A 24,967-nucleotide genomic window follows, 5' to 3' on the forward strand; every position below is an offset into this window, starting at 1 on the left:
TTAACAACCCCACGACATGTCAACACTCTCCCTTCTCAACCCTGAATTCCCTATTACCAGCTGTCTTGTTCCCTCCTACCTTCCAGTCCCTGCCCCAGGGCTGGTGCACCCCTTTAGTCTTGTTTTGTTCCATGTGACTGTTCAATCTGTGGCTAAAGGGTGAACCTCAGGAGTGGCCTCATTACTGAGCTGAAAGGGTGCTCGGGGGCCATACTCTCAGAATTTCTCCAGTCTCTGTTAGGCCAGCAAGTCTGGTCTTTCTTTTTGAGTTAGAATTTTTTTCTACATTTTTCTCCAGCTCTGTGTGGAACGCTCTATTGTGATCCCTGTCAGAACAGTCAGTGGTGGTACCTGGGCGCCATCTGGTTTTACTGGACTCAGTCTGGTGGAGGCATTGGTAGCTGTGGTCCCTTAGTCCTTTGGACTAATCTTTCCCTTATGTCTTTAGTTTTCTTCATTCTTCCTTGCTTTCGAAGGAGTGAGACCAGTGGAGTTTACTAGATGGCTGCTACAGGCTTTTAAAGACCCTGGACGCTACTCATCAAAGTAGAATGCAGAGCATTTTCTTTATTAACTGTGTTGTGCCAGTTGATCTAGATGTTCCTGGAGACCATGGTCCCCACAGTCCTCAGCCCAGCAATTCAGTCCCTCAGGGAGTTTGGATGTGTCTGTGGAGCTACCTTGCCTTGTACAGGCCATGCTTTTTCTCTCAGTATTGTGTACTCTAGTATTGTGTACCGTCTCACCCTTCACCAAAGTTTCCACTGATCTTTTGTCTATTAAGTGTTTTAATATCCCCTGCCCCTCCGCTCCCCTCCCTTGTAACTGTCAAATATTGTTTCTTTTTGTATGTAAACCTTTTCAGTACTTTTTACAGTAGTGTTCTCATACAATATTTGTCCTTTTGTGATTGCCTTATTTCACTCAGCATAATGTCCTCCAGATGCATCCATGTTATGAGATGCTTCCCAGATTTGTTGTTGTTCTTTAACATTCTGTAATACTCCATTGTGTGTATGTACCACAGATTGTTTATCCATTCATCAGTTGATGGGCATCTAGGTTGTTTCCATCTTTTTGCTATTGTGAACAATGCTGCAGTGAACGTTGGTGTACATATATATCAATTCATGTGATGACTCTTGTTTCTCTAGGATATATTCCTAGGAGTGGGATTGCTGATCATATGATATTTCTATATCCGGCTTTCTAAGGAAGTGCCGTATCATTTTCCAAAATGGTTGTATCATTTTACATTCCTCCGAGCAGTGCATAAGAGTTCCGATTTCCCTGCAGCCTCTCCCCCATTTGTTATTTTCTGTTTTATTGATTCGTTCCAGTAATGCCAGGGTGAGATGGTGTCTCGTTGTGGTTTTGATTTGCATTTCTCTGATGGCTAGAGATCATCAGCATTTCCCACGTGTCTGTTGGCTGCTTGAATGTTTCCTTTGGTGAAGTGTCTGTTCATTTCCATTGCCCATTTTTTAATTGGAATATTTGTCTTCTGTAAAGATGTTGGATTTTCTTGTAGATTTTAGAGATTAGACCTTTGTCTGATTTGTAATAGTCAAAATTTTTTTCGCAATCTATATAGGTTCTCTTTTTACTCTTTTGGTGGAGTCTTTTGATGAGCATAAGTGTGTAGTTTTTAGAACATCTCAGTTATCTAGTTTATCCCCTGGAGCTTGTGTGTTGTTGGTTGTGATTTGCATCCTGTTAATGCTGTGTATTGGTTCCTTTCTATTAGTTCTAGTAGTTTTCTCTCGGAGTCTTTTGGATTTTCTAAGTATAGTATCATATCCTCTGCAAATAGGGACAGTTTAACTTCTTCATTACCAATTTGTATGTCCTTTATTTCTGTTTCTTTCCTTATTGCTCTAGCTAAGACTTCAAAAACAATGTTAAATAGGAGTGGTGCTAAAGGGCATCCTTGTCTTGTTCGTGTTCTCAAGGGGAATGTTGTCAGCCTCTCTCCATCTTGAGAACGATATTGGCCATTGGTTTTGCATAGACACCCTTTATTAAGTTGAGAAATTTCCCTTGTATACCTATTTTATTGAGAGTTTTTTTTTTTTTTATCAGAAATGATGTTGGACTTTGTCAGATGCCTTTTCTGCATCGACTGAGATGATCATGTGATTCTTTTCTTTCCTTTTATTTATGTGGTAGATTACATTGATTTTCTAATGTTGAACCATCCTTGCATACCTGGTATGAATCCTACTTGGTCATGATGTGTTTTAGTCATCTAGTGCTGCCATAACAGAAATACCACAAGTGGATGCCTTTAACAAAGAGAAATTTATTTTCTCACACAGTAGTGGGTTACAAGTCCAAATGCAGGGTGTTGGCTCCAGGGGAAGGCTTTCTCTCTCTCTCTGTCGGCTCTGGAGGAAGATTCCTTGTCCTCAGATTTACCTGGTCAAGGAGCTTCTCAGCCGAGGGACCCCAGGTCCAAAGGATGCACCCTGCTCCCCGTGCTGCTGCCTTGGTGGTATGAGGTCCCCAACTCTCTGCTTGCTTCCCTTTACTTTTATCTCTTGAGAAATAAAAGGTGGTACAGACCACACGGCAGGGAAACTCCCTTTACCTTGGATCAGGGAGGTGGCCTGGGTAAGGGTGGTGTTATAATCCCACCCTAATCCTCTCAACATAAAATTATAATCACAAAATGTAGGACAGCAACACGATACTGGGAATCATGTTCTAACCAAGTTGATAGACATATTTTTTGGGGGACATAATTCAATCCATTACATGATGTATTAGTTTTTTGATATGCTGCTGAATTCTATTGGCTAGAATTTTGTTGAAAACTTTTGCATTTATATTCATGACAGATATTGATCTGTAATTTTCTTTTTTTGTGATGTCTTTGCCTGGTTTTGGTATCAGCATTATTCTGGCTTCATAGAATGAATTCAGAAGTATCGCTTCCTTTTCTATGTTCGGAAATAGTTTCTGTAGTACTGGGATTAGCTCTTCTCCGAATGTTTGGTAGAATTCTTCAGTGAAGCCATCTATGGCAGGCGCTTTTTTGGTTGGGAGTTTTTTAATTACCTTTTCAATTTCTTCTCTTGTTACGGGTCTGTTCCGACTTTCAATGTCATTTTGTGTTAATTTGGGTAGGTTGTGTGTCTCTAGAAATATGTCCATTTCCTCTGGGTTTTCAAATTTGTTGCCATATAGTTTTTCATAATAGTCTGTTATAATCCTTTTTATTTCATTTGGGTCTGTTGTAATGTCCCCCATTTCATTCCTTATTTGGGTTATATGCATTCTCTCCTGTTTTCCTTTTGTCATTTTGGCCAGTGGTTTGTTGGTTTTGTTGATCCTTTACAAGTACCAGCTTTTGGTTTTGTCGATTGTTTCTATTGTTTCTGTATTTCATTTATTTCTGCTGCGATCTTTATTATTTCCTGTCTTCTGGTTGCTGTGGGCTTCTTTTGCTATTTGTACAAGTTGTGTAACTAACGTTTTGATTTTGTCCCTTATTTTTTGATGTGTGCATCTAGTGTTGTAAATGGACCTTTGAGGACTGCTTTTGCTGTGTCCCAAAGGCTTTGGTATGATGTGTTTTCACTGTACAAATGAATGAATGGTTTGATTCTAGGAACTTTTTGATTCCATCTTTGATTTCTTCTATTACCCAGTGGTTTTTAAGCAGGGTGTTATTCAGTTTCCATGTATTTGATTTTTTTCCTTATTCTTCCTGTTGTTAATTTCTACTTTGATGGCATTGTGGTCAGAGAAGATACTTTGTGTATCTCAGTGTTTTGGATTTTGTTGAGGGTTGCTTTATGGCCTAAAATGTGGTCTATCGTGGAGAACGTTCCATGTACGTTGGAAAAGAATGTGTACTCTGCAGCTGTTGCGTGGAGTGTTCTATATGTGTCTATGATGTCAAGTTGGCTGATATGTGCTCTTTAGCTCTTCTGTATTTATGTCTAGATGTTTGGTCCTTTACTGAGAATGGTGTTTTGAAGTCTCCTATTATGGTGGAAGAGTCAATTTCTCTTTTCAGTTCTGTTAGAGTTTGTTTTATGTGTTTTGGAGCCCTGTCGTTGGGTGTGTGGATGTTTATTATGGTTAAGTCTTCATGATGAATCGTCCCTTTAATCATTATATAGTGCCCTTCTTTGTCTTCTATGGTGGATTTTGTTTTAAAGTCTATCTTATTTGAGATTAGTATTGCCATCCCTGCTTTTTTTCATAGTTATTTGCTTGATATTTTTTATATCCTTTGATTTTTAATAAATTTACATCTTTGTTTCTAAGGAGTGTCTCTTGTAGACAGCATAGGATGGATCTTGTTTTTTTAATCCATTCTGTTATTCTGTGTCTCTTTATGGGTACATTTAGGCCATTTACATTCAGTGATAGGTGTGAGTTTATTGCTGTCATTATGTTGTGTTTTTTTTTGTGGTGCTAATATTTTATTTGTTCTTGCCTTCTTGTGCTGAGTTCCTTCTGTTTGTGGATTTCTTTTTCATTTCTTTTGTTTTTGTCGATTTTGTTTTTTTTGGAGACTTTATGTTTTTCTTCTTTATTTTGATGAGTAGGTTTTTTAACTTTCTTTGTGGTTACCTTGAAATTTATCCTTATCTTCCTAGGTTTGAACCAGTGTATTATTACTTGGTATCACCTTGTCTTCCTCTCCATTAGAAAGTTCTACACCTATACCGTTTATTCCCTCTTTTATTGTTCTGACGTTGTTGTCATTTACAGATTAACCTCTCTGATTCCCTGTTGCAATTGTTTTGGTTTTGGATGATCCTTGAGAGTTCATTTCCTAGGTTAGTATCTGGCTGGTACAATCTCGTGTCCTAGATTCAGGCTGTGGTCTGATGTTGTTTCTTCTCTGATTGAAGGACTCCTTTTAATAATCCTTGTAAGTTTCGTTTGGTTTTTACATATTCCCTTAATTTCTGTTTATCTGGAAATGTCCTAATTTCACCATCATATATGAGTGAAAGTTTTGCAGTATATATTATTCTTGGTTGGCAGTTCTTTTCTTTCAAGGTTTTATATATGTCATCTCATTGCCTTCTTGCCTGCATGGTTTCTGTTGAATAATCAGAGCTTAGTCTTATTGTTTCCCCTCTGTATGTGACTTTTTTTTGTTTTTCTCGAGCTGATCGCGGGGTTTTTTTTTTTGGCTTCAACAAACAGAAGTTTATTCTCTTACAGTCTAGTAGGCTAGAAGTCCAGATTCAGGGCATCAACACCAGGGAAAGCCTTTCTCTCTCTGTCAGCTCTGGAGGAAGATCCTTGTCATCAATCTTCCCCTGGACTAGGAGCTTCTCCATGCAGGAACCCTGAGTCCAAAGGACGTGCTCTACTCCTGGTGCTGCTTTCTTTGTGGTATGAGGTCCCCCTGTCTCTCTGCTCACTCCCCTTTCTTTTTTTTTTATTAACTTTTATTAAGCTTCAAGTGAACGTTTACAAATCCAATCAGTCTGTCACATACAAGTTTACATACATCTTACTCTGTACTCCCACTTGCTCTCCCCCTCTTGAGTCAGCCCTTTCAGTCTCTCCTTTCCTGACAATTTTGCCAGCTTCCCTCTCTCTCTATCCTCCCATCCCCCCTCCAGACAAGAGTTGCCAACACAATCTCAAGTGTCCACCTGATATAATTAGCTCACTCTTCATCAGCATCTCTCTACCACCCGCTGAGCAGTCCCTTTCATGTCTGATGAGTTGTCTTCGGGTATGGTTCCTGTCCTGTGCCAACAGAAGGTCTGGGGACCATGGCCGCCGGGATTCCTCTAGTCTCAGTCAGACCATTAAGTTTGGTCTTTTTATGAGAATTTGGGGTCTGCATCCCACTGATCTCCTGCTCCCTCAAGGGTCCTCTGCTGTGCTCCCTGTCAGGGCAGTCATCGATTGTGGCCGGGCACCAACTAGTTCTTCTGGTCTCAGGATGATGTAGGTCTCTGGTTCATGTGGCCCTTTCTGTCTCTTGGGCTCTTAGTTGTCGTGTGGCCTTGGTGTTCTTCATTTTCCTTTCCTCCAGGTGGGTTGAGACCAATTGATGCATCTTAGATGGCCGCTTGTTAGCATTTAAGACCCCAGACACCACATTTCAAAGTGGGATGCCGAATGATTTCATAATAGAATTATTTTGCCAATTGACTTAGAAGTCCCCACAAAACATGTTCGATCGCGGGGTTTTTAATCTGTCTTTGGTTTTAACAAGGGTGAGTATGATATGCCTTGGTGTTTTTCTTTTGGGGTCTATCCTATACGGGGTTCACTGAGCTTTTTGAATGGTCAGGTTTTCATCATTCATGATATTAGGGAAGTTTTCTGTAAACAATTCTTCAACGATCTTCTCTGTGTTTTCCATTTTCTCTCCCTGTTCTGGAACTCCGATTGCTCACAAGTTTTTGCTTTTGATTGTATCCTACATAATTCTCAGTGTTTCTTCATTTTTCTTTGTTCTTTTTTCTGATTTTTCTTCAAACAGCTGTATCCACGTGTTTGTCTTCATTTCCCTGATTCTTTCTTCCATTGTTTCAAACTTGCTCCTCAGCCCTTCTAAGACACTGTCCATTTCTGAAATCTTGTTGTTTGTCTTCTGGATTCCTAATTGTTGTTTTTGTAAGATTTCTAGTTGTGAATTTATTTTGGCATTTTGTTTCTGTATTACTTCCCTACAGTTGTTCCATTTTTTGGTCTGTATTTTCCATGAATTTGTCTGCCCTTTCCAAAAATTTGTCTATTTTTCCTCATTTTGTCTTTTTGCTTCAACTCTTGGATTGCTCTGAATATTAGAGTTTTGAATTCCCTGTCAGGTAGTTCTAGTGCCTTTTCTTCTCCTGGAGAGTCATCTGATGTTTTATTTTGGACACCTACTGGACCCATCCTGTCCTTTTTTTTTTAAATATGTTTTGATATTGTCTGCTGTTTTTGGGACATTCAGTAGTTATTTTTGTCATTTCTTGATTGTAGATTTGTTTGTTGTGTTCTACTTTTTGGTTTTATTTGTTCATGCCTAAGTAGGGGGCTGTGTGTCCTTTGTTGTTTGGCCACCTGTATTTATGATACTTTTCACTTGCTTGTCCAATGGGCAGGGCCAGTTATTCAGCTGTGGTGCAGCAGGGCAGGTCCAGCTGAAGGGGAGGAGCTGGAATGGGTTGTTTGTGGTATGTACTAGAGCTGACAGAGTGGGCCAGGAATCAGTGCTGGGCCACTTCTCTCAGACCATGGTTGTGCTGCGTGGAGGTGTGATGTTCAGTGTGTGATGTAGGTAGGCAGGAAAGATGGGGGAGGTTGTGATGTGTGGAGCTAATAGGGGTATGGAAAAGAGGAGAGAGAGAAGAGAAAAACAGGAGCCAAAAACAAAGAAAGACAGAAAAAAAAAGAGTGCTAAGGGAGCTTGCTGTTGGAGTGGAAAGATGAGAAACCAAGAAATGGAGAAAAGCAAAAAAGGAAAAAAGAAAAAGGGAAGAATAAGGAAAAAAAACTGGATAAAAATTTGGAAAAGGACATAAAAGCCCCCCGAAGTCCCAGAGTCCCACCAGTGGGGCTGCTAAGACTGGGGAAGTGGCTCCCAGACTGCACAGTACAGTTTGGTTTGAGGGGGTATAGATGTCACACATCACCAGGTATTCAGGAGACAGGAAAAGAAGATAAGTGTAGAGAGATGAGAACTGAGAAATGAAGACAGACAGAAAGGGAAAAAGAGAAAAGAAAAGAAAAACAGGAATGAAAGAAGGAAGAAAAAAATAGTACCCCTAGGAATCCCACCTACGTGGCTGCACAGATTGGAGGAGTGGCTCCAAAGCCGTGCAGTGCAGCCCGGCTAGAAGGGGCTCCCCAGCTGCGAAAAGAAAAAGAAAACAAAGCAAAACTAGGGGAAAAAAAAGCCCCAGGGATTCCATCAGTGAGGTGTCGCAGGCAGGGGGAGTGGTTCCCCAGTTGAGCGTGGCTTCACAGTAAAGATGGCACTTGGACCCAGGTGTTCCAGAGAAAGGAGGGGGAGGTGTCGGAGGCATAGAAGGAAACAAAGGAGTTGGAAAGAACCAGTGCCAACTCAGGGGCCCAGCTAGTGTGAACAGGGTGAATCCAAACATCCTGAGGCCAGAGCAGTTGTCTTCTGGCCAAGAGACAGAGAAGGCCGAAGGGGGAAAGGAAGAAGAGGGGGTGGGGCTAGGAGAGCGTATATCACTCACTACTGGGTGCTCTGTCTCCTGCTGGGATCTTTGTGAAGCTCCTTTCCAGTACTCCTTGTCCGCTGATCTCAGACTTGCGTGGGGCGAATCCAAGTGGCACGGACGCTGCACTTCCTGGCCGTTTGTGCCACAGCAGCCAGCCAGGAAGCTTGGAGGTAGAGCAGCGGGGAGAGAATGGGGGGTGGGAAAGCGTGTATCACTGGTTACCAGGTGCTGTGTCTCCTGCTGGGAGTTCTGTGAAGCTGCTTTCCCATGCTGCCCGTGTGCCAGTCCCTGACTGGAGTCTAAGATGGTGGATCTGTGCTGCGTTAACTGGTGGGGCCCTACGCTCATATCTCTTCTTACTCTCTGTCCTCTGTTAGTTTCTTATTCCATTTGGTGTTTGGCTGAGTTCTGTATCTCTTCATTTGGCATTTCAGGTTCCAGGAATTATGTTTGTGTCTGCTTTACTTAGTTTTTTGGGTCTTTGCTGTGGAGGGATGGTGTGGTGCTTTTGTCTGTGGAGCCATGTTGGCCGGAAGTCTACACTATCCTGTTGGGATTTTCTTTCTTCCTTAATCCTTACTGTATCTTTTTTTTTGTTGTTTCATCTTAGAGTATTGCACTGTCCATATTGTTGTTAGAAATAAAAGACTTGTGATGTAATATGCTAGATGTGCCTTAATTATACTTTTTTAATCCCTTGGCTTTTTACGCATACTAAGCCTGTGCTGTCTCTCTGAGGAAGTTGTTAGAATCCTAGGAAAGAACTAAGTACCTTCTAAAAAAAAAAAAAAAAAACCCAGTGCGGTCGAGTCGATTCCGACTCATAGCGACCTTATAGGACAGGGTAGAACTGTGCCATAGAGTTTCCAAGGAGCGCCTGGCAGATTCGAACGGCCGACCCCCTGCTTGGCAGCCGTAGCACTTAACCACTACACCACCAGGGTTTCCGAGTACCTCCTGGGCAATGTAAATTACAAATTACAAATTTAATACTATACAGTGAAGGCAAACTCTATATGCACGTACTTCTAAAATTGTTATTGTATTTTTATAAGTTTTAGTCCTCTGTCTTCAGTGTGCATGGGTGGTCTTTCTTGGGTCTCAGTTACAATTGGTGCCTTTTTTGTAGGATAAATCACAAAAATCCTTTAAAAATTTCTGTCTTGAGCCAACAACGTATTTATATTTAAACAATAGATTATTTATATATTCAAGTAGCAATGTTATTTGATTTGCTTAATGAGCCTAGAGAGAGGGTTAGAAAGTGTCCTCAGTGGCTGGACCTGAGAACCTCAAATGGGGATGGCAGTAGGAGAAGTTATTGCTGGCTTTGGAACTGGCATCTCCTCATGAAGGCTACTTCAAGAGAATAGGATTTTGCTTAATTATTACCATTTATTGTGTTCACAGATTAAAAACTCAGCTATTTACCTTTAATTTCCTAGGTGCCAATCTTTAAATGGTTACTTATATTTATAGCTCCCAAAAGGAGTAGTGTTGTAAATGTAATAATAGAGCAGTTTTTGAGTACAGAAATAATTATTCAGAAATTACTTTGGGTTTTAGCAGCTTTACTATGATATAGCTACATTTTTTTTTTTTAAGTTTATCCAACTGGGTGTTTCCAGAGGTTTTGCAGCGTGTGGCTTGATAGCTTTAGGTGATTTTGAAAAATTCTAGGCCAATATTTTTTCAAATATTGGTTCTGTTCCATTTTTCCTTCTATCCCAGGTGTCTAGTTACATGCATCATGTCATACTTTCTTCATCATATGGTTCTTATGATCTTTTATGCAGTTTTTATCCTTTTCAATCTGGATTTCTTTTTCTTTTTTCATGGTGATAATTTATTTTTATCCATGCTTCAATCTGGATGATTTCTACATACCTTTTTCTTTTTTATCTTCTAGTTCACAAATTCTCTTATGTTTAATCTGCTGTTAAACTCATCTGTTGAATTCTTAATTTTGATTATTTACTCTTTTTTATAGTTTTGGTTCTTTGGTGATGTTCCCTATTTTTTTCTTTTTTTTTTTTGAATGTACTATTCAGCTTTTTTTTTTAATATTCAAGCTTTTTTTATTCAGTTGTTTTAATGTCAGTGTCTGATAATTGCAATATCTGGATTATCTGTGGGTATATTTCTATTTTTTTGTTTTGCTTTTATTTTTGAAACGTTGGGTTTCTGGCATACCTTGTAGTTTTTGACTGAAATTTTGGATACCTTCTTTGAAATGGAATTTAATTTTTGTTTTCTTTTTTTAGGAAGCGGTACAGACTTACCACCTTGATTAAGTAGAGGCTTGTTTATTTCTGGTTTGCCCGTTTTCCCAGGGTATAGCCCTTCTGGAGTATCAACTGAAAAGCTCAAAGTTACCAGGGTCTGTCTGGCCAGCCTGTAACTCCAAATTTTGTCTGCCCATAACCAAGGCACTCTGAAGTATTTGCTCAGCTTATTTCTGCTTGATTTTTCTGAGTTTTGCCCCATGTGTATGCAGTTTAACAGTTGACAAATGGCACTAAAGGAAAAAGTATAGAACACTGCGTTTGCCTCAGTGCTTTTCCGTCTTTTCCAGGATCTCGGCCTCTCAAGTCCTGGCTGCTTTGGTTGCTCTCTGATCTGTTCAAACAGTTGCTTCTCGTATTTTGTTTTTTATATTTTGTCTAGTTTATTGGTGCTCTCAGTAGGATGCTTAGTTTGGGACAAGTCCCATCATAGCCAGAGAGAAACTTCTTCATAGGTTAATTTGATGTTTAAAAATTAAAGCTAAATTTATCAGGTTTCAAATTCAGGACCTATTTCATAAGCTGTTAAATTCATCTTTAGATTTTACTCTAATCTTTTTTAAGGGGTCTTTTGTAACTGGTTTAATGAAACATTTTAAATTTCATTAATAGATTTAATGGAAACCTTGGTGGTGTAGTCGTTAAGTGCTACGGTTGCTAACCAAAGGTTCGGCAGTTCAAATCCACCAGGTGCTCCTTGGAAACTCTACGGGGCAGTTCTACTCTGTCCTATAGGGTCGCTATGAGTCGGAATCAACTCGATGGCACTGGGTGGGTTAATAGATTTAATATTACGTTACTATTTTAAATTCTTCAGTTGCTTAACTGTTGGTTTGATCCTGTTAATCATGTCTATATTCTAAATCTTCCTAGAATTTAACTGTACTCACTAAGGAAACATTTTGTCATCCCAAACAATTTTAGAGTCTGCCTTTGTAAGATGGTAGTAGTAGCATCGGAACCTAACTTCATTGGGAATAACGAGAATCAAGATTAGCACAAGGCTGATTCTTAGGAGGTGGAGGTCAGACCTACCTCCACTCTCCAACCTTTTTACCAGTTTTAACACTAGCTGTTCATCTCACAGCACACTGTACTTCTCTTCTGGGTTTGATAATCTATTTCAGTGTCACATAGAACTCACAGACCATACAGTTAAGTGGTCTGTTAAGGAGCAACAGGTTACAACTTGAGATCAGGACCAGCAGGCAGCAACTCAGGATCAGTATCAAGATACAAGTAGGCAAAGTCTGGAAGACTCCCCCAAAGAGGAGAGCACATCTTCCCTTTATCAGTGCAAGACAGCTCCCTTAGTTCCTGTCAGCTGTGCAAGCGAGCAGGGCCTTCTCTCTGCCGTGTATGGTCCCTCTTAGCCATGCATGGTCCCTCTCCACCGTGCAGGCCTTCTCACAGTCCCCTGAAGACAGCTTCCTCTCAGCCCCCTCAGGACAAGCCTCTCTGTCTTTGGCCTCCCTGCTGTTGGCCTCTCCACTGCTAACTCACCTAGCTTATAGTCTGTGTACTGGTTCTGTTCAGCCCTCTTAGCTGCATTTTTAGCAGCAGGTTTCTGCTGTCACCGCTGACTCTGCTGCAGAGTCCCTTCCAGGCTTGTTGCTGCCAGCTCTGCTGCAGTGCCCCTTCCAGGCCTCTTACTGTCTTCATTGTTACAGCCCTTGACCCGTGTTACAGCTCTTTTAGGAGGTTCCTTTCCTCCTCTCTCACTTCTTCTCTCTTGGCTTTTCACCTTTCTCCTCCTTTTTTCCTTCTGTCTGCCTGAAAACATCTGTGGGGTTGGCTCCATGTATAAGCAAACTGCTGGTCAATTTCAAGGCATGGCCCTCCCACCAGGGCTACAAGCTGACCAATCTCTACTCAGTAGGCCACAGATACTTCATTTGCATAGTAGGCCATAGTCACTTAATTTGTCTAAGTGTATCCACCAATCCCTGCAAGTTGTGTAAAATAGATCAATCATAGGGCATGCTGCTGCCCAGGGCCAGACGAAGTATCAAACCTATAATTGTTTATAGCTTACCTATGAATGTCAGTCAACCTGGACAAAAGTAACAAACACTCTGGGATAGCAAACTAGGGCAGAGGTAACTCCTCAGGGTTTAAGTGGAAAAATCTTTCAAGCTGTTTTTCCGAAGAATCAAGGCAAAAGGCCACGTAAAGAACTTATTTCTTAGCAGGTTAAAGGTGCATAACAACCAGAGATGTAAGGCCTGAACTTACACATTCCAGAGAAATTTCTCCTGTCCCTGACCGCCTGGCTAAGTCCTTTTTTATAGTAACTACCAAAATTAAAAATAAAAAAATATGCAGGGGGTGGAAACCCGGTGGCGTAGTGGTTAAAAGGTAGAGCTGCTAACCAAAAGGTCAGCAGTTTGAATCCACCAGGTGCTCCTTGGAAACCATATGGGGCAGTTCTACTCTGTCCTGTAGGGTCGCTATGAGTTGGAATTAACTTGACCGCAATGGGTGGGTTATGCAGGGAGTGATGGTGATCATGTAGTCTGTCTCTGAGCTTTAGTTGTAACATTATAGGCTTTCCAAGCCAGACAGGTTTGACCACCGCCCATCTTTTTTGCTGCTTAATGAGTTTTGAGTAGTTTTCATACTCTTCCCACTTACTTATTAGGGTCGTAATCTTAATGTATTTAATTGACATCTAATTGGAAGTTAATTGACATTTAACTGTAGTTAATTGACATCTAATTGGAGTTTGACATTTAACTATATTTAATACATTTAATAAACACCTAATTGGAGTTTATGTTCTCAGAATTGTGTCTGCCTCTGATATAGGTTCTAAGGCTGTTCTGGGCACAGTGTTATGGGCTGTTCCCCGGAAATGGAGCTCTTCATTGCAGTGCAGTTTAAAATGGACTTGTTTTAAATGTATTACTGTGTAGTGTTTACAGCCTTTTTATCTGGACTATCAACTTACTGTTGCTTTTTTTTTTTTTTTACCTGCAGAGAGGCAGAAGCTTTCCAGATGTCTTCCGATAATATCCAAGTTTTTATCCCAATGTCAGAAAACACCAATGGCCTACCTGGGACGATGACCTCCAATGACTTAAAGCCATGTACTGAAGGAGCTGTGTTAAGTTTTCATAACATCTGCTACAGAGTAAAAGTGAAGAGTGGCTTTATACTCTGTCGAAAAACAGCTGAGAAAGAAATACTGAAGGATATCAAGTATGTGGACCAACTTTCTTTTAAACCAGCATTACTGACATGAAATACACTTCACAGGTTTTGCCTATTACAAAAGAAGCTACTATGAATATTTGTGAGGAGTCTTTGTATGGACACATGGTTTCATTTCTCTTGGCTAAAATAGGAGTGAAATGGCTGAATCACCTGAGAGCTGTATGTTTAACTTTTTTTTTTTTTTTGGTGGAAATACACATAACAAAACACACACCGCTTCAGCAGTTTCTACATGTGCCTTTCAGTGACGTTGGTTACATTCTTCAAGTTGTGCCACCTTTCTTGACAACCTTGTCCAAGCTATTCCACCTTACTGTCCCCCAAAGCTTCTCATCTATCCTTTTCAGTTACTGTTGTCAATTTGATCACATATAGACAATTCTTTAAAAGAGTATGTTGCTTAACGCAGACTTTTTTTTTCCTCATTAGACTATTATTTGGTTCAAAGATGACTTCAGGGGATAATTTCAGTTCAAAGTTTGAAACTTTCCTCAGGGCAATAGTTTTAGGGAGCCATCCAGCCTTAATGGCTCCAGAAAGTTTGAATTCCATGAGAATTTGGAATTCTGTTCCTCTTTTTGATCAGGATTCTTTGAAATGTTTAGTAATGGTAGTTGGGTACCATCCAGTTCTTATGGTCTAATGGCAGAAGAGGCAGTTGTTCCTGGAGACAATTAGACATGTATTCCATTTCTACCACCAGTTCCTCCTTCTTCTGGCCCTCCAAGCAAATAGAGACCAATTGTTGCACATTGGATGGCCCCTCCACAAGCTTTTATATGTTTAACTTTTTAAAGGAACTGCTAAATTGTTTTTAAAGTGGTTGTACCGGAACAATTAATGTGTCATTTTGTTTTCTCTGGGTAAACCTTGGGCTTAATACAAAGAGGCATGGTTGTATGGTTTACAGCTTTCTGATTATGGGGATATAGTTATAATCTCTGAGCCTCAATTTTTCTAATCCGTGAAATAGAAGATCTGCTATTGTACCTTAGGAGCCAGTCACTTTTGGGTACTTGGACACTTTATGTCCTGTGCTTTTTAGAAACAAGAGTCAGGAGGTTGAAAGGATAATATATTGTGGAAAGCTTTTGGTTTTCAAACAGACTTGTTTTAAATGAGTGGGCTATTTATAATAATTTATAACAACTTTCTTATTGCTTTTTTTTCCTCTTATACAGAGCTGCAGAAGCTTTTTAAATGTATGACACAGTTTAAGTTTAGCTTAAGTTGTGCTATATGAGTCCAAAGGGATAAGAAAGCTTAGGATCCAAGTCGTTACATTTAGTTATATTTAATAAGCACTCAGTAACTGATTTCCATTTTCTGTATCCAACTAATTCATCCTGTGGTATTGGTGGCGTTGGCAGTAGAGTGGGTAGGAAAATGAACATTTATATAGGACCTTCTAGGTACCAAGTATTTCTGTTCTTTCACAGATGATAGCTATTGGCGTAGTTAATGTTTTTCTGATTCTAGAGAATTGTGCATGGTTCTTCTCCTCTCTGGGGTGGGGGGGAATGAATCTGGGTTTACTTGGACAGCGTGGCCTGTGTGTTATATTTTGTTTATTTGTTTAAGAGGTGAAATAATTACTCATACATAAGGCAAGCAACTTTTTCGGGCTCTCCACTGCTGGAGGAGTGATTACAAAAGAGCTATTTAATAAGGTGTGGCTACAAACTTATATGAAATCAAATGTTTCTTATTTTTTTGTTGCTTTGTATGGCACTGGTCTTTTCTGTTAATAGCAATCCACTTCTTCTAAGGGCTGGACAATGACAAGATAGGGGAAGATTCTTTTGGATGTGGGTCAGGGAGGCAAGATCTGAAGCTTGATTGGGTTGAGGCAAGGCCTGGAGTTGTGCAAGTGAGACCTTTGTCTAGGCAGTAGTACCTGCTGTCATTCCTACGTCCCGGTAGCTTTCTTGTATTAGTTGAGAAGAACTGTGAATGCAAAGCTTTTATCTTTTGTTCCTGGCCTAGATAGAATTGACTTTTTTAGAAAGGTGACAAATTTCTTTTTTTTGTGTGTGTGTGAAAACCAAGGAAATGTTGGTCATGTCAGATTTTGTGCTAAGAGGTAGAAGGCAACAACTGATTTGAAAATGTGTAGGTTGATTAGATTTAAAATGTGAAAGGCTGAATTCGCCACGCTTAAAAAACCCAAACAAACTAAACCAAGGCAAAAAAACCCACTACCTTTGAGATGATTCCAACTCATAGTGACCCTGTAGGACAGAGCAGAACTGCCCCATTGGGTTTACAAGGCTGTAAATCTTTATGGAAGCAGACTGCCACTTACTTCGCCCACTGAGCTGCTGATGGGTTTAAATCACTGACCTTTTGATTAACTGCTGAGTCACCAGGCCTCCTCAGGCTTTACAAATGTCACCTGCTCAAGGCTTGACAACATTTTTATGGTTGGGATGGTATGCATTTCAGCAATAGGTGAGTTCCTCCTTTGATGTGTTCCTGGGCTCATAAAAACTCAGTCAAATCTTGGAATTTTCCCACGTGTTTAGTAGTTTAGTGAATACCAAGGATTGGTGTCTTTGCTTAATCACATTTCTGGTTGACGTACGCATAACAGAAGTCATTGCTTTTGTGCTGTAGTGTTTCAACTAAATAGAATTTCTGGGATGAGGGAAGGGTCACTGTAAAAATGGCATGGGGACAGCGTCTGACCATCTCTCTTCGCAAGGGGGAAGGAGAGTCAAGATCAACAGTCCAAGGCTGATTCCTGTAAGGCAGGGGTCAGACATGCCTCCTCTCTCTACTGCCTTTACCAATTCTGATACCAACAGCCCCTCCCATGGCACTCTCTACTTTTCTGCTCAGTTCAATAACTCATTGAAGTGGCCACACAGAACTCACAGTACTTATGATTGTGGGGTTTATTAGAGAAGTAACAGGTTACAATTCAGGTTGAGGAATGCCCAGGATACAGTTCTTCCATCAGGACAGCCTTTTCCCAGCCGTGCTCACAGTCAGACCTCTCCCTGGCCCTTGGCCTCTACCCTGCACAGGCAAGTGTTACAAAGCTCTTTTAGCTCTCCTGATAAGTGCCCAGAGGTACTGCCCTCTGCCGGTAAGCCTTGGCCCAAAGGAAGCTTTCTCACCCTGTGGGCCTCAAAGCGCACTGCGTGGCTCTCTCTCTCTCCATCTCCTGGTTTCAGGAGCTTCTCAGTGCAGGAATCCTGGATGCAAAGGGTACATTCTGCTGTTACTGCTCTTCCTTGGTGAGGGGATCGTCTCCCTCTTTTAAGCCTGGCTTGATGGCAAAACTGACCATCCCCTTGGTGGGCCACAGTTACCTTATTTGCACAGTCCTGCCCAGTCAGTTGGGTGGGATTTACAAGACCATGGTAAGAGAGGCCACACAAAAGTGATTTCATCACACCACAGTTGCCCTATTTTATTTTTGACTTTGCTTGACAGCACCACCATCATTTCGAAGAGTATCATATTCCCAGAAAGTTGATGAGATTCTTGGCTTTTTTCCCTTGAACATTTTGCATTCTCACTTCTGGAAGTAAATAGCTGTCACCTGATGTCCTTTGTGGAGGAAAGAAGATAAAGCAACATCTGATTTTTGTACCTTCTGAGAAATTTTTCTCTTAGGCTTAGATTTGTCACTGTATACAGCATTTGTATATACTGCTGAACATCTGTGGAACAAAATCATCTATTCCACTAGGTGTGTGGATCGCCTATAATCTTCAGGAAAATTCATTATACTATTTAGGGGAATTTTTAATTAATAATTTAATTTGAATTTCAAACTTTAACCTTACAAGAACATAACCCCTCACCCAGATTCACCAACTGTTTCACTGCATTTGCTCTATCAGTTTTGTTTCTTTATATGCCTATTGTCCTTGGTATTTTTCCGGACCATCTGATGTTCCATTGTCCCTACCTGCTCCAGTGTATTTAAAAAAAAAAAAAAAAAACCCGACAAAATCCATTGCCGTTGATTCCAACTCATGGTGACCCGATGTGTTACAGAGTAGAACTGAGCTTCATAGAGTTTTCTTGGCTATAATCTTTATGGAAACAGATCACCAGGTCTTTCTTCCATGGCACCTCTGGGTGGGTTCCAACTGCCAACATTTTGGTTAGTAGTTGAGCACAAACCAGTCATTGTCTGGGACCAGCCAGGGGAAATATAATCTCTACAAGAACACAGTGGGGGATCCTGAAAGGCTGGTAGGTAGTCATGCTGTCTTAGTTGACCCACCACTGTGTCATGTCTCCTCAGTCTCATTCAGTCTGCTATCTTCCTGTTCCTCCATGGGTGAGGTTGACCTTGATCACTTGGTCATGTTAGTGTCTGCCAGGTTTGTCACAGTAAAGTTACCATGTTCCTCTTTGTTATTAGTTAGTATTACCAAGGGAGGTATTCTGAAATTATTACAAAATTCTGTTGCTCACTGACTATCCACCTACCAGCTTTAGCCTCCACTGGTGAGTCCTGCCTGCATCAGCCACCACTATGATAGTTGCCAAGTGGTGATTTTCTCTCTGTCCCTTCTATGGAAACCCTGGTGGTGTAGTGGTTAAGTGGTACGGCTGCTAACCAAAGGGTCGGCAGTTCAAATCTGCCAGGTGCTCCGTGGAAACTCTGTGGGGCAGTTCTACTCTGTCCTATAGGGTCGCTGTGAGTCGGAATCGACTCCATGGCCCTGAGTTTGGTTTTTTCAGTTTGGTCCCTTCTATATATATTAGTTTATATTTACTAAAAGAGCCCCGGCGGCGCAGTGATTAAGAGCTATGGCTGCTAACCAAAAGGATGACAGTTCAAACCCACCAGCTGCTCCTTGGAAACCTTATTGGTTGGTTCTACTCTGTCTTATAGGGTCGCTATGAGTTGACATTGACTAGATGACAACAGGTTTGTGGTTTATTCTAAAAGTAAAAAGCTTCATTCATCATTCATGTATTTATGTCAGTGTGGACTCATAGAACTTCATTTTATTCAATGGGTTGTAATGTATTACTGTCATTATTTATGTTGATTCTCATATTTGTTCCCTATTTGGTCACTGTGACCTCTTTCAAGGTTTTTTTCTTTAACTCTATGCTCTTTTTTTTTTTCTTTACTTGTAAGTTTTATTTTGTTGTTGAGAATATACATAGCAAAACATATGTCAATTCAATAGTTTTTACATGTACAATTTAGGGATATTGATTATATTCTATAAGTTGTGCAAGCATTCTCCCCTTCCTTTTCTGAGTTGTTCCTCCCTCATTAACAAACTCACTGCCCCCCCAGGTTCCTATCTAATCTTTCTTTTCAAGTTTCTGTTGTCCACAAACTGCTTTTTTGACCTGTCCCTTCATTCTTCGAGAAGCTCCTTAGAACAGCAAGATATTCCTGACTCACTGTGTACTTCCCCACCTCAGGCCTGGGATCATTCTGTTCCTTTGGGTGGAACATGGCTGTATACAAAATGTTCAAAGTGTTCCCTATTGGGACGTCGTTGCTTCTAGGTCTTCTCAGTGGACAGACTTAGGGAATAGATGTATATATATGTTGTCAGAGTAGTTAAAACACTTGCGAAAGGTTGGCAGTTTGAACCCACCAGCTGCTCTATGGGAGGAAGATGTGGCTGACAGTCTGCTTCCATAAAGATTACAGCCTTGGAAACCCTGCGGGACAGTTCTACTCTGTCTTATAGGGTCACTGTGAGTCAGAATCAACTCAGTGGCAATGGGGTTTTATGTGTGTAAACGCATGTGCATACTCGTATGCAGATACACCTACAGCTGTATCTACCTGTGTATATGTGTTAAAACCTATGAGTTCTCATCAATACCTCCAATTCCAGTCAGGTTCTTTCCATCTTTCCATGTTTGTAAATATCTTCTCAAAAGGTGAAAAGCCTCACTTTCATTGTCCTTAATATACTTACTTATTCGCTCAATCAGTATTTTTATTCCTTCATCTAAGCAATCTCTCCACCCTCTGGCTGTTGCTTCCTCTTGCCCTCCTTTACCCACTGCGTTCTTGGGTGTTGGCTGTTGTTGTGCTTCTAAGCGGGGCTTCACCACCTTTGTACTGAGAAGGGAAGCAAGGAGTAGGGAAAACCTAATAGAGACGGTTGACATATTATTTGAACTTGAAATAACATGTAGGAAATGTAAGAAAGCTTTTTTTTCCAGATTAAAAACAAACAAACCCATTGCCAGTGATCCAGTCCAACTCTTAGCCACCTTATAGGACAGGGTAGAACTGCCCCATAGTGTGTCCAAGGCTTCATGCCTTTCTCTTGAGGAGCAGCTGGTGGATTCAGACTGCCCACCTTTTGGTTCGCAGCTAAGCACTTTAACCGCTGTTCCACCAGGGGTCCAGGCTTTCTTTCCAAACAGACTATACTTATTTTAAATAGTTTTTTCCTGCTTCTTGGCATTTGTGATTTATCAAAAACATTTCTTTGCTTCTCTAGAAGTAATCCTATTTATAAAAAAAGGGGAAGTAGAGATTTGTTTATTCAACCAATTTTCAATGCTGCTAGATGCCTGGCATTGTGTAAGATGCTAGATACAGGTATGTTCTTGTTCTTAGAAACCTTGCTGTCTATTGGGAGATTGAGATAAACACAGTACTCATAACGTGTTGTTGTGCTGTGAAAATGTGATTAGAAGATACTGTGGAAGTCCCTATCCCTAAATGGGGGGGGCGGGCGGCTAGGGGTGTAAGGATAGAGAAGGTAAATGTGTGTGTGTGTAGGAGAGAGGTGTGATGCTCCAAGCAGTGTGAATAGTATTAACCTTTCTCGTCCGTAAACAAAACAAGCCCAAGTGATTCACCATTATCCACTAATGTGTAATAAATGCGACAGAAATACTTCAATTTAGTTTCATTTCAGTGGTCTGCATATGTATTCGGTGGTAGAACACTGTACTGCATGCTGAGTGGAGTGATAAGAAAAAAAATATGATGCAATTCTTGTCGTCAAGGTTTTACAGCGTAGTGAGAGAGACTTACTTGCACATGTATACTGTAAAGCAGTGAATCAGGTGGTATGATAGAAGGGTGGAGGGTGGTGTGGGGAAACAAAGCAATGTAGACTGTAGAACAGGGTCAGCAAACTTTATCTTTTTCAGCTTTACAGGTTATGTGGTGTCTGTTGTGACTGTTGAACTCTGCTGTTGTAGCGTGAAAGAAGCCCTTGACAATAAATAGTAGAATGAGCATGACTGTGTTCCAATAACATTCTGTTTATGACTGCAAGGGGCCAGCCGATCCCTGGACTAGAATGTAAAACCCATGAGAGCTAGAACTTTTTTTGTCTGGTTCCCATCTCTGCCCTATGTCCTAGCGAGGTGCCTCTGACTGGAGTTGAACCACGAAACTGCACCATTCAGGGAAGTTTATATTTCACTCAGACAATTGTGTAATCATATGATTGGCCTCTGTAATAAATAATATCTGGGAATGAAATAGCCTTCTGCTGTGGAACTTCCATTTGAAACAGATATTGTTTTCTTTATGGAGTAAACTACCTACCTACCAATTCCAAAGAGGGCTTGGGCATAGACACCAGGGTTTTGAAAGTACTGAGTTACACCTCCATTTCATCATGCCTGAATAACTGCATTGGCCTACTCCCAATTCTCCTTTCTCTGGTCCATTTTACTTACCATTCCACCCATTACATTCCAGATTAAATTCAACTATTTGTCTTCTTTGGTTTCTGCATGGTCAACATTGCCTTAGTTTTTTTCCCCACCTTCCTACTCTCAATAAATAAAACTTTTATGCTCTGTAGAAGGGAAGATGGCAAAACTTAGTCATGCTTACTTTGGACACATCATCAGGAAAGACCCATCTCCTAGAAAAAGACATCCGGTTGGTAGAGGATTGGCAAAAATGAAGGAAAGCCCAGCGAGATGAATTGAGACGCTAGCCACAACAATGAGCTCAAACATACCAAAGATCATGAAGATGGTGTAGAACTGGGCAGCGTTCTATTGTTATACATGAGGTCATTGAGTCAGGGCAGTTATGACTCATGAAATATGCTGTTTCTGCACCTTAGCTATATACATCCTTAAAGGACCTTCCTCACAGAGAGTGATATCTCCCACTTCTAAACTGTGAGAATTTTCCAGTCCACTTAATGAGGACGAAAACGATCTATTGTGAGGTTGTACCCTCAAAACTGGATTTAGAATTAAAAAAATTAATTAGATTTAGAATTTAAAACTTTTTAGTGTGGTAAAATATTGTTGTTGCTGTTAGGTGTCATGTAGTCAATTCTGATACATGGCAATCCTATGTACAGCAGAACGAAACAGTGCTGGGTCCTGCACCATCCTCACGGTCTTTGCTATGTTTGAGCCCATTGTTGCAGCGTCTGTGTCAGTCCATCTCATTTAGGGTCTTCCTCTTTTTCCCTGATCCTCTACTTTACCAAGCATGATGTCGTTTTCCAGGCATTGGTCCCTCCTGATAATATGTCCAAAGTAAGTGAGGCGAAGTCTTGTCATCCTCACTTCTAATGACACTCTGGCTGTGCTTCTAAGACATATTCGTTCCTTCTACTGGCAGCCCATGGTATATTCAGTATTCTTCACCAGCATCATAATTCAGAGGCATCAGTTCTTTGGTCTTCCTTTTCATTTTTCAGCTTTCAAATGCATATGAGGTGATTACAAATACCATGGCTTGAGTCAGGCACACTTTAAAGAGGTCTTTTGCAGCAGATGTGCCCAGTGCAACAGTCTTTTGATTTTTTGACTGCTGCTTCCATGGACATTGATTGTGCTTACAAGTAAAATGGAATCCTTGACAACTTCAAAATATATGTAACATAAAATTAGCCATTTTAACCATTTTTATTTGCATAATTTAGTGATATTAATTACATTTACAGTGTTGTGCAACCATTACCATTATCTAGTTCCAAAACTTTTTTGTGTTTCCATGATACAGAGACTCTGTCCTCATTAAGGATTAAGACTTTTTTGAAGGTCAGGAATTGGTGTTTTTTTTTTTTTTTTAAATCCTCTGAAGTACTTTATTCCAGTGGCTAGCCATTGAATTTCTACTTAAGATGTATTGGTTCTTGCTCTGACGAGATCTGAGCAGTGAGCTTTCAACTACTGGTGATTCTAGAAGTCTGTTGACTAATTGTGTACAACTTGACTAGATAGGAGATGAGGTGACTTGAAGATAAGTATCATCGAATATTACTAAGAACCTGTTATAAATTTTACACTGTGTTAAGGGTTTTTTTTTTTTTTTTTAAAGAGAAGCAGCTGCAACACTGGGCTCAAACAACGATTGTGAGGATGGCGCAGGATGGGGCAGTGTTTTGTTCTATTGTACATAGGTCTCTGTGACTTGATGGCACCTAACAACAAAAAGTTACTTTTTTCAAGAAACCTTGAAAGTTGGATGTGCCATTTTCTAAAAAACATAATTGGTTTAGGGAAAGTGAAAGGAATTTAGGGGGACCTGAGCCATTTTTCTTACAGGTCCTGACTAGCGATTAACATCTTTTGTATACTAGACCTCTATCAACTGTCAATTCTTTTTAATCTTTCAAAGTTGGTTTGTGCTTGTTTTCTGTCTGTTATTTCAGCAACCATAACCTTTAAGTAATGGAACACATTTTAAAGTAGAGCGGTGGATCAGCATTTTTTTTTGTATTTACAGTGGGATCATGAGGCCTGGCCTCAATGCCATCCTGGGACCCACAGGTGGAGGCAAATCTTCGTGAGTAACAGAATATTTATATTCTCAAAGCTTTTTCTTTGGTGTTTAATGTGCTTTTAAAAATCACTTTTCTGTGAGAAGGTATTTAATGAGCATTTACTGCATGTTCAGTCTGGTTCAAGGTGCCGTGGAGAACATGCAGTTGTGGTAGATTGGGGTTATGTATCCAGGACCATTAATCCATTGCTGTCGAGTCGATTCCAACTCATAGCAACCCTACAGGACAGAGTAGAACTGCCCCATTGAGTTTCCAAGGAGCTCCTGGTGGATTTGAACTGCCTATCTTTTGGTTAGCAGCCGTGGCACTTAACCATTATGCCACCAGGATTTCCAGGACAAGGTGGCCTTATTAGGTCGGTCTTACTAATGGGACATGGCACTGTGATGGTCATACAGCTGTTGGCCACCTTTTGAGCTAATGGAGTGTTTAAGGAAGCGTGTAAAATTAAAAGAGGGGTGATGGAGCAGGAAGTATAAATGAAAGCTTGAATCCTGGATAAAAGAGCAAATTGTCTGTGTTGGCATCACCAAGGCCAGGCATCAGGAAGAGCCTTTGGATAAACTTAATTTGTGATGTCTGTGCTGGATCAGCCAACAGTGCCTTGTTTTTATGTTTTTGGGCTTTGTGTAGTGAGAAAAAGGAAGGTGAGAATTTTAAATGATATGTAATCCCAGTTAAACCATAGAATTTCTTGACCTGTTAATTTTCTAACTTGAAACAGAATTTGGATATAGGTATGCTGAGACATACAGCCTTGATTAGAGAAAAATGCATATATGTCCTTTTATAGGTTGTTAGATGTCTTAGCAGAAAGGAAAGACCCACACGGATTGTCTGGAGATGTTTTGATAAATGGAGCACCTCGACCTGCCAATTTCAAATGTAATTCAGGTTATGTGGTACAGGTAAGTATTAGTGGGTTTGGATTTTAGATTTCTTCTCTTTCTATACAGGCAAGCACCTTGGCAGATCATTTAGTGTGCTTCTGATTGATTACACGACATGCTTATGGAACCAGCCCTTCACAATCTCCTGTAAGATTCAGGAAAAAAAAAAAAAAAAGATTCAGACAGATAGGAGATGGAAATTATTCCATCAGGCTTTGCATCTGCATCAGGCGTGACTATAATTTGTATAATTGAAAGCTGATCATTAACTAGTGTGTTATTTTTGTGGATTAAGTTTCACATACTAAAGAAGGAGGTTACGAAAAAAGACTCCACCTTCTTAAAATACCGTTTTGCCTTAAGGATGATGTCGTGATGGGAACCCTGACGGTGAGAGAGAACTTACAGTTCTCAGCAGCTCTTCGGCTTCCAACAACTATGAAGAATCATGAGAAAAATGAACGGGTTAACATGATCATTCAAGAGTTAGGCCTGGAAAAAGTGGCAGATTCCAAGGTAATGTGGAAAAAACTGGTAGTGTCATGGCCAGCAAATAGGACTTCATCTATATGCATAGTATATAACTCTTATTCAGAAGTTTTCTATTATGTATGTGGTCAAAAGTGACTGCTTTCTGTAACAATGAGAAAAGTTATTAATAACAGAAATTAACCTGGAAAAAT

The 24,967-nt window shown here is 40.4% G+C and overlaps 1 protein-coding gene across 5 annotated transcripts in view; it reads left to right on the top strand.

The window, feature by feature from the left end:
- ABCG2 (ATP binding cassette subfamily G member 2 (JR blood group)) overlaps positions 1 to 24,967 on the top strand; it is an 81,235-nt gene that overhangs the window by 14,600 nt on the left and 41,668 nt on the right. For all 5 annotated transcript variants that reach the window (XM_003414086.4, XM_023553264.2, XM_064285578.1 and 2 more), the window contains 4 exons: positions 13,430 to 13,651; positions 23,337 to 23,396; positions 24,188 to 24,302; positions 24,648 to 24,800. In XM_003414086.4, coding sequence (XP_003414134.1) covers positions 13,449 to 13,651; positions 23,337 to 23,396; positions 24,188 to 24,302; positions 24,648 to 24,800 — 531 coding nt within the window. In that variant the 5' untranslated portion in view covers positions 13,430 to 13,448. The remainder of the gene's footprint in view (positions 1 to 13,429; positions 13,652 to 23,336; positions 23,397 to 24,187; positions 24,303 to 24,647; positions 24,801 to 24,967) is intronic.

The sequence above is a fragment of the Loxodonta africana genome, chromosome 5, assembly GCF_030014295.1.
Source record: "Loxodonta africana isolate mLoxAfr1 chromosome 5, mLoxAfr1.hap2, whole genome shotgun sequence".
NCBI classification, from domain to species: Eukaryota; Metazoa; Chordata; class Mammalia; order Proboscidea; family Elephantidae; genus Loxodonta; species Loxodonta africana.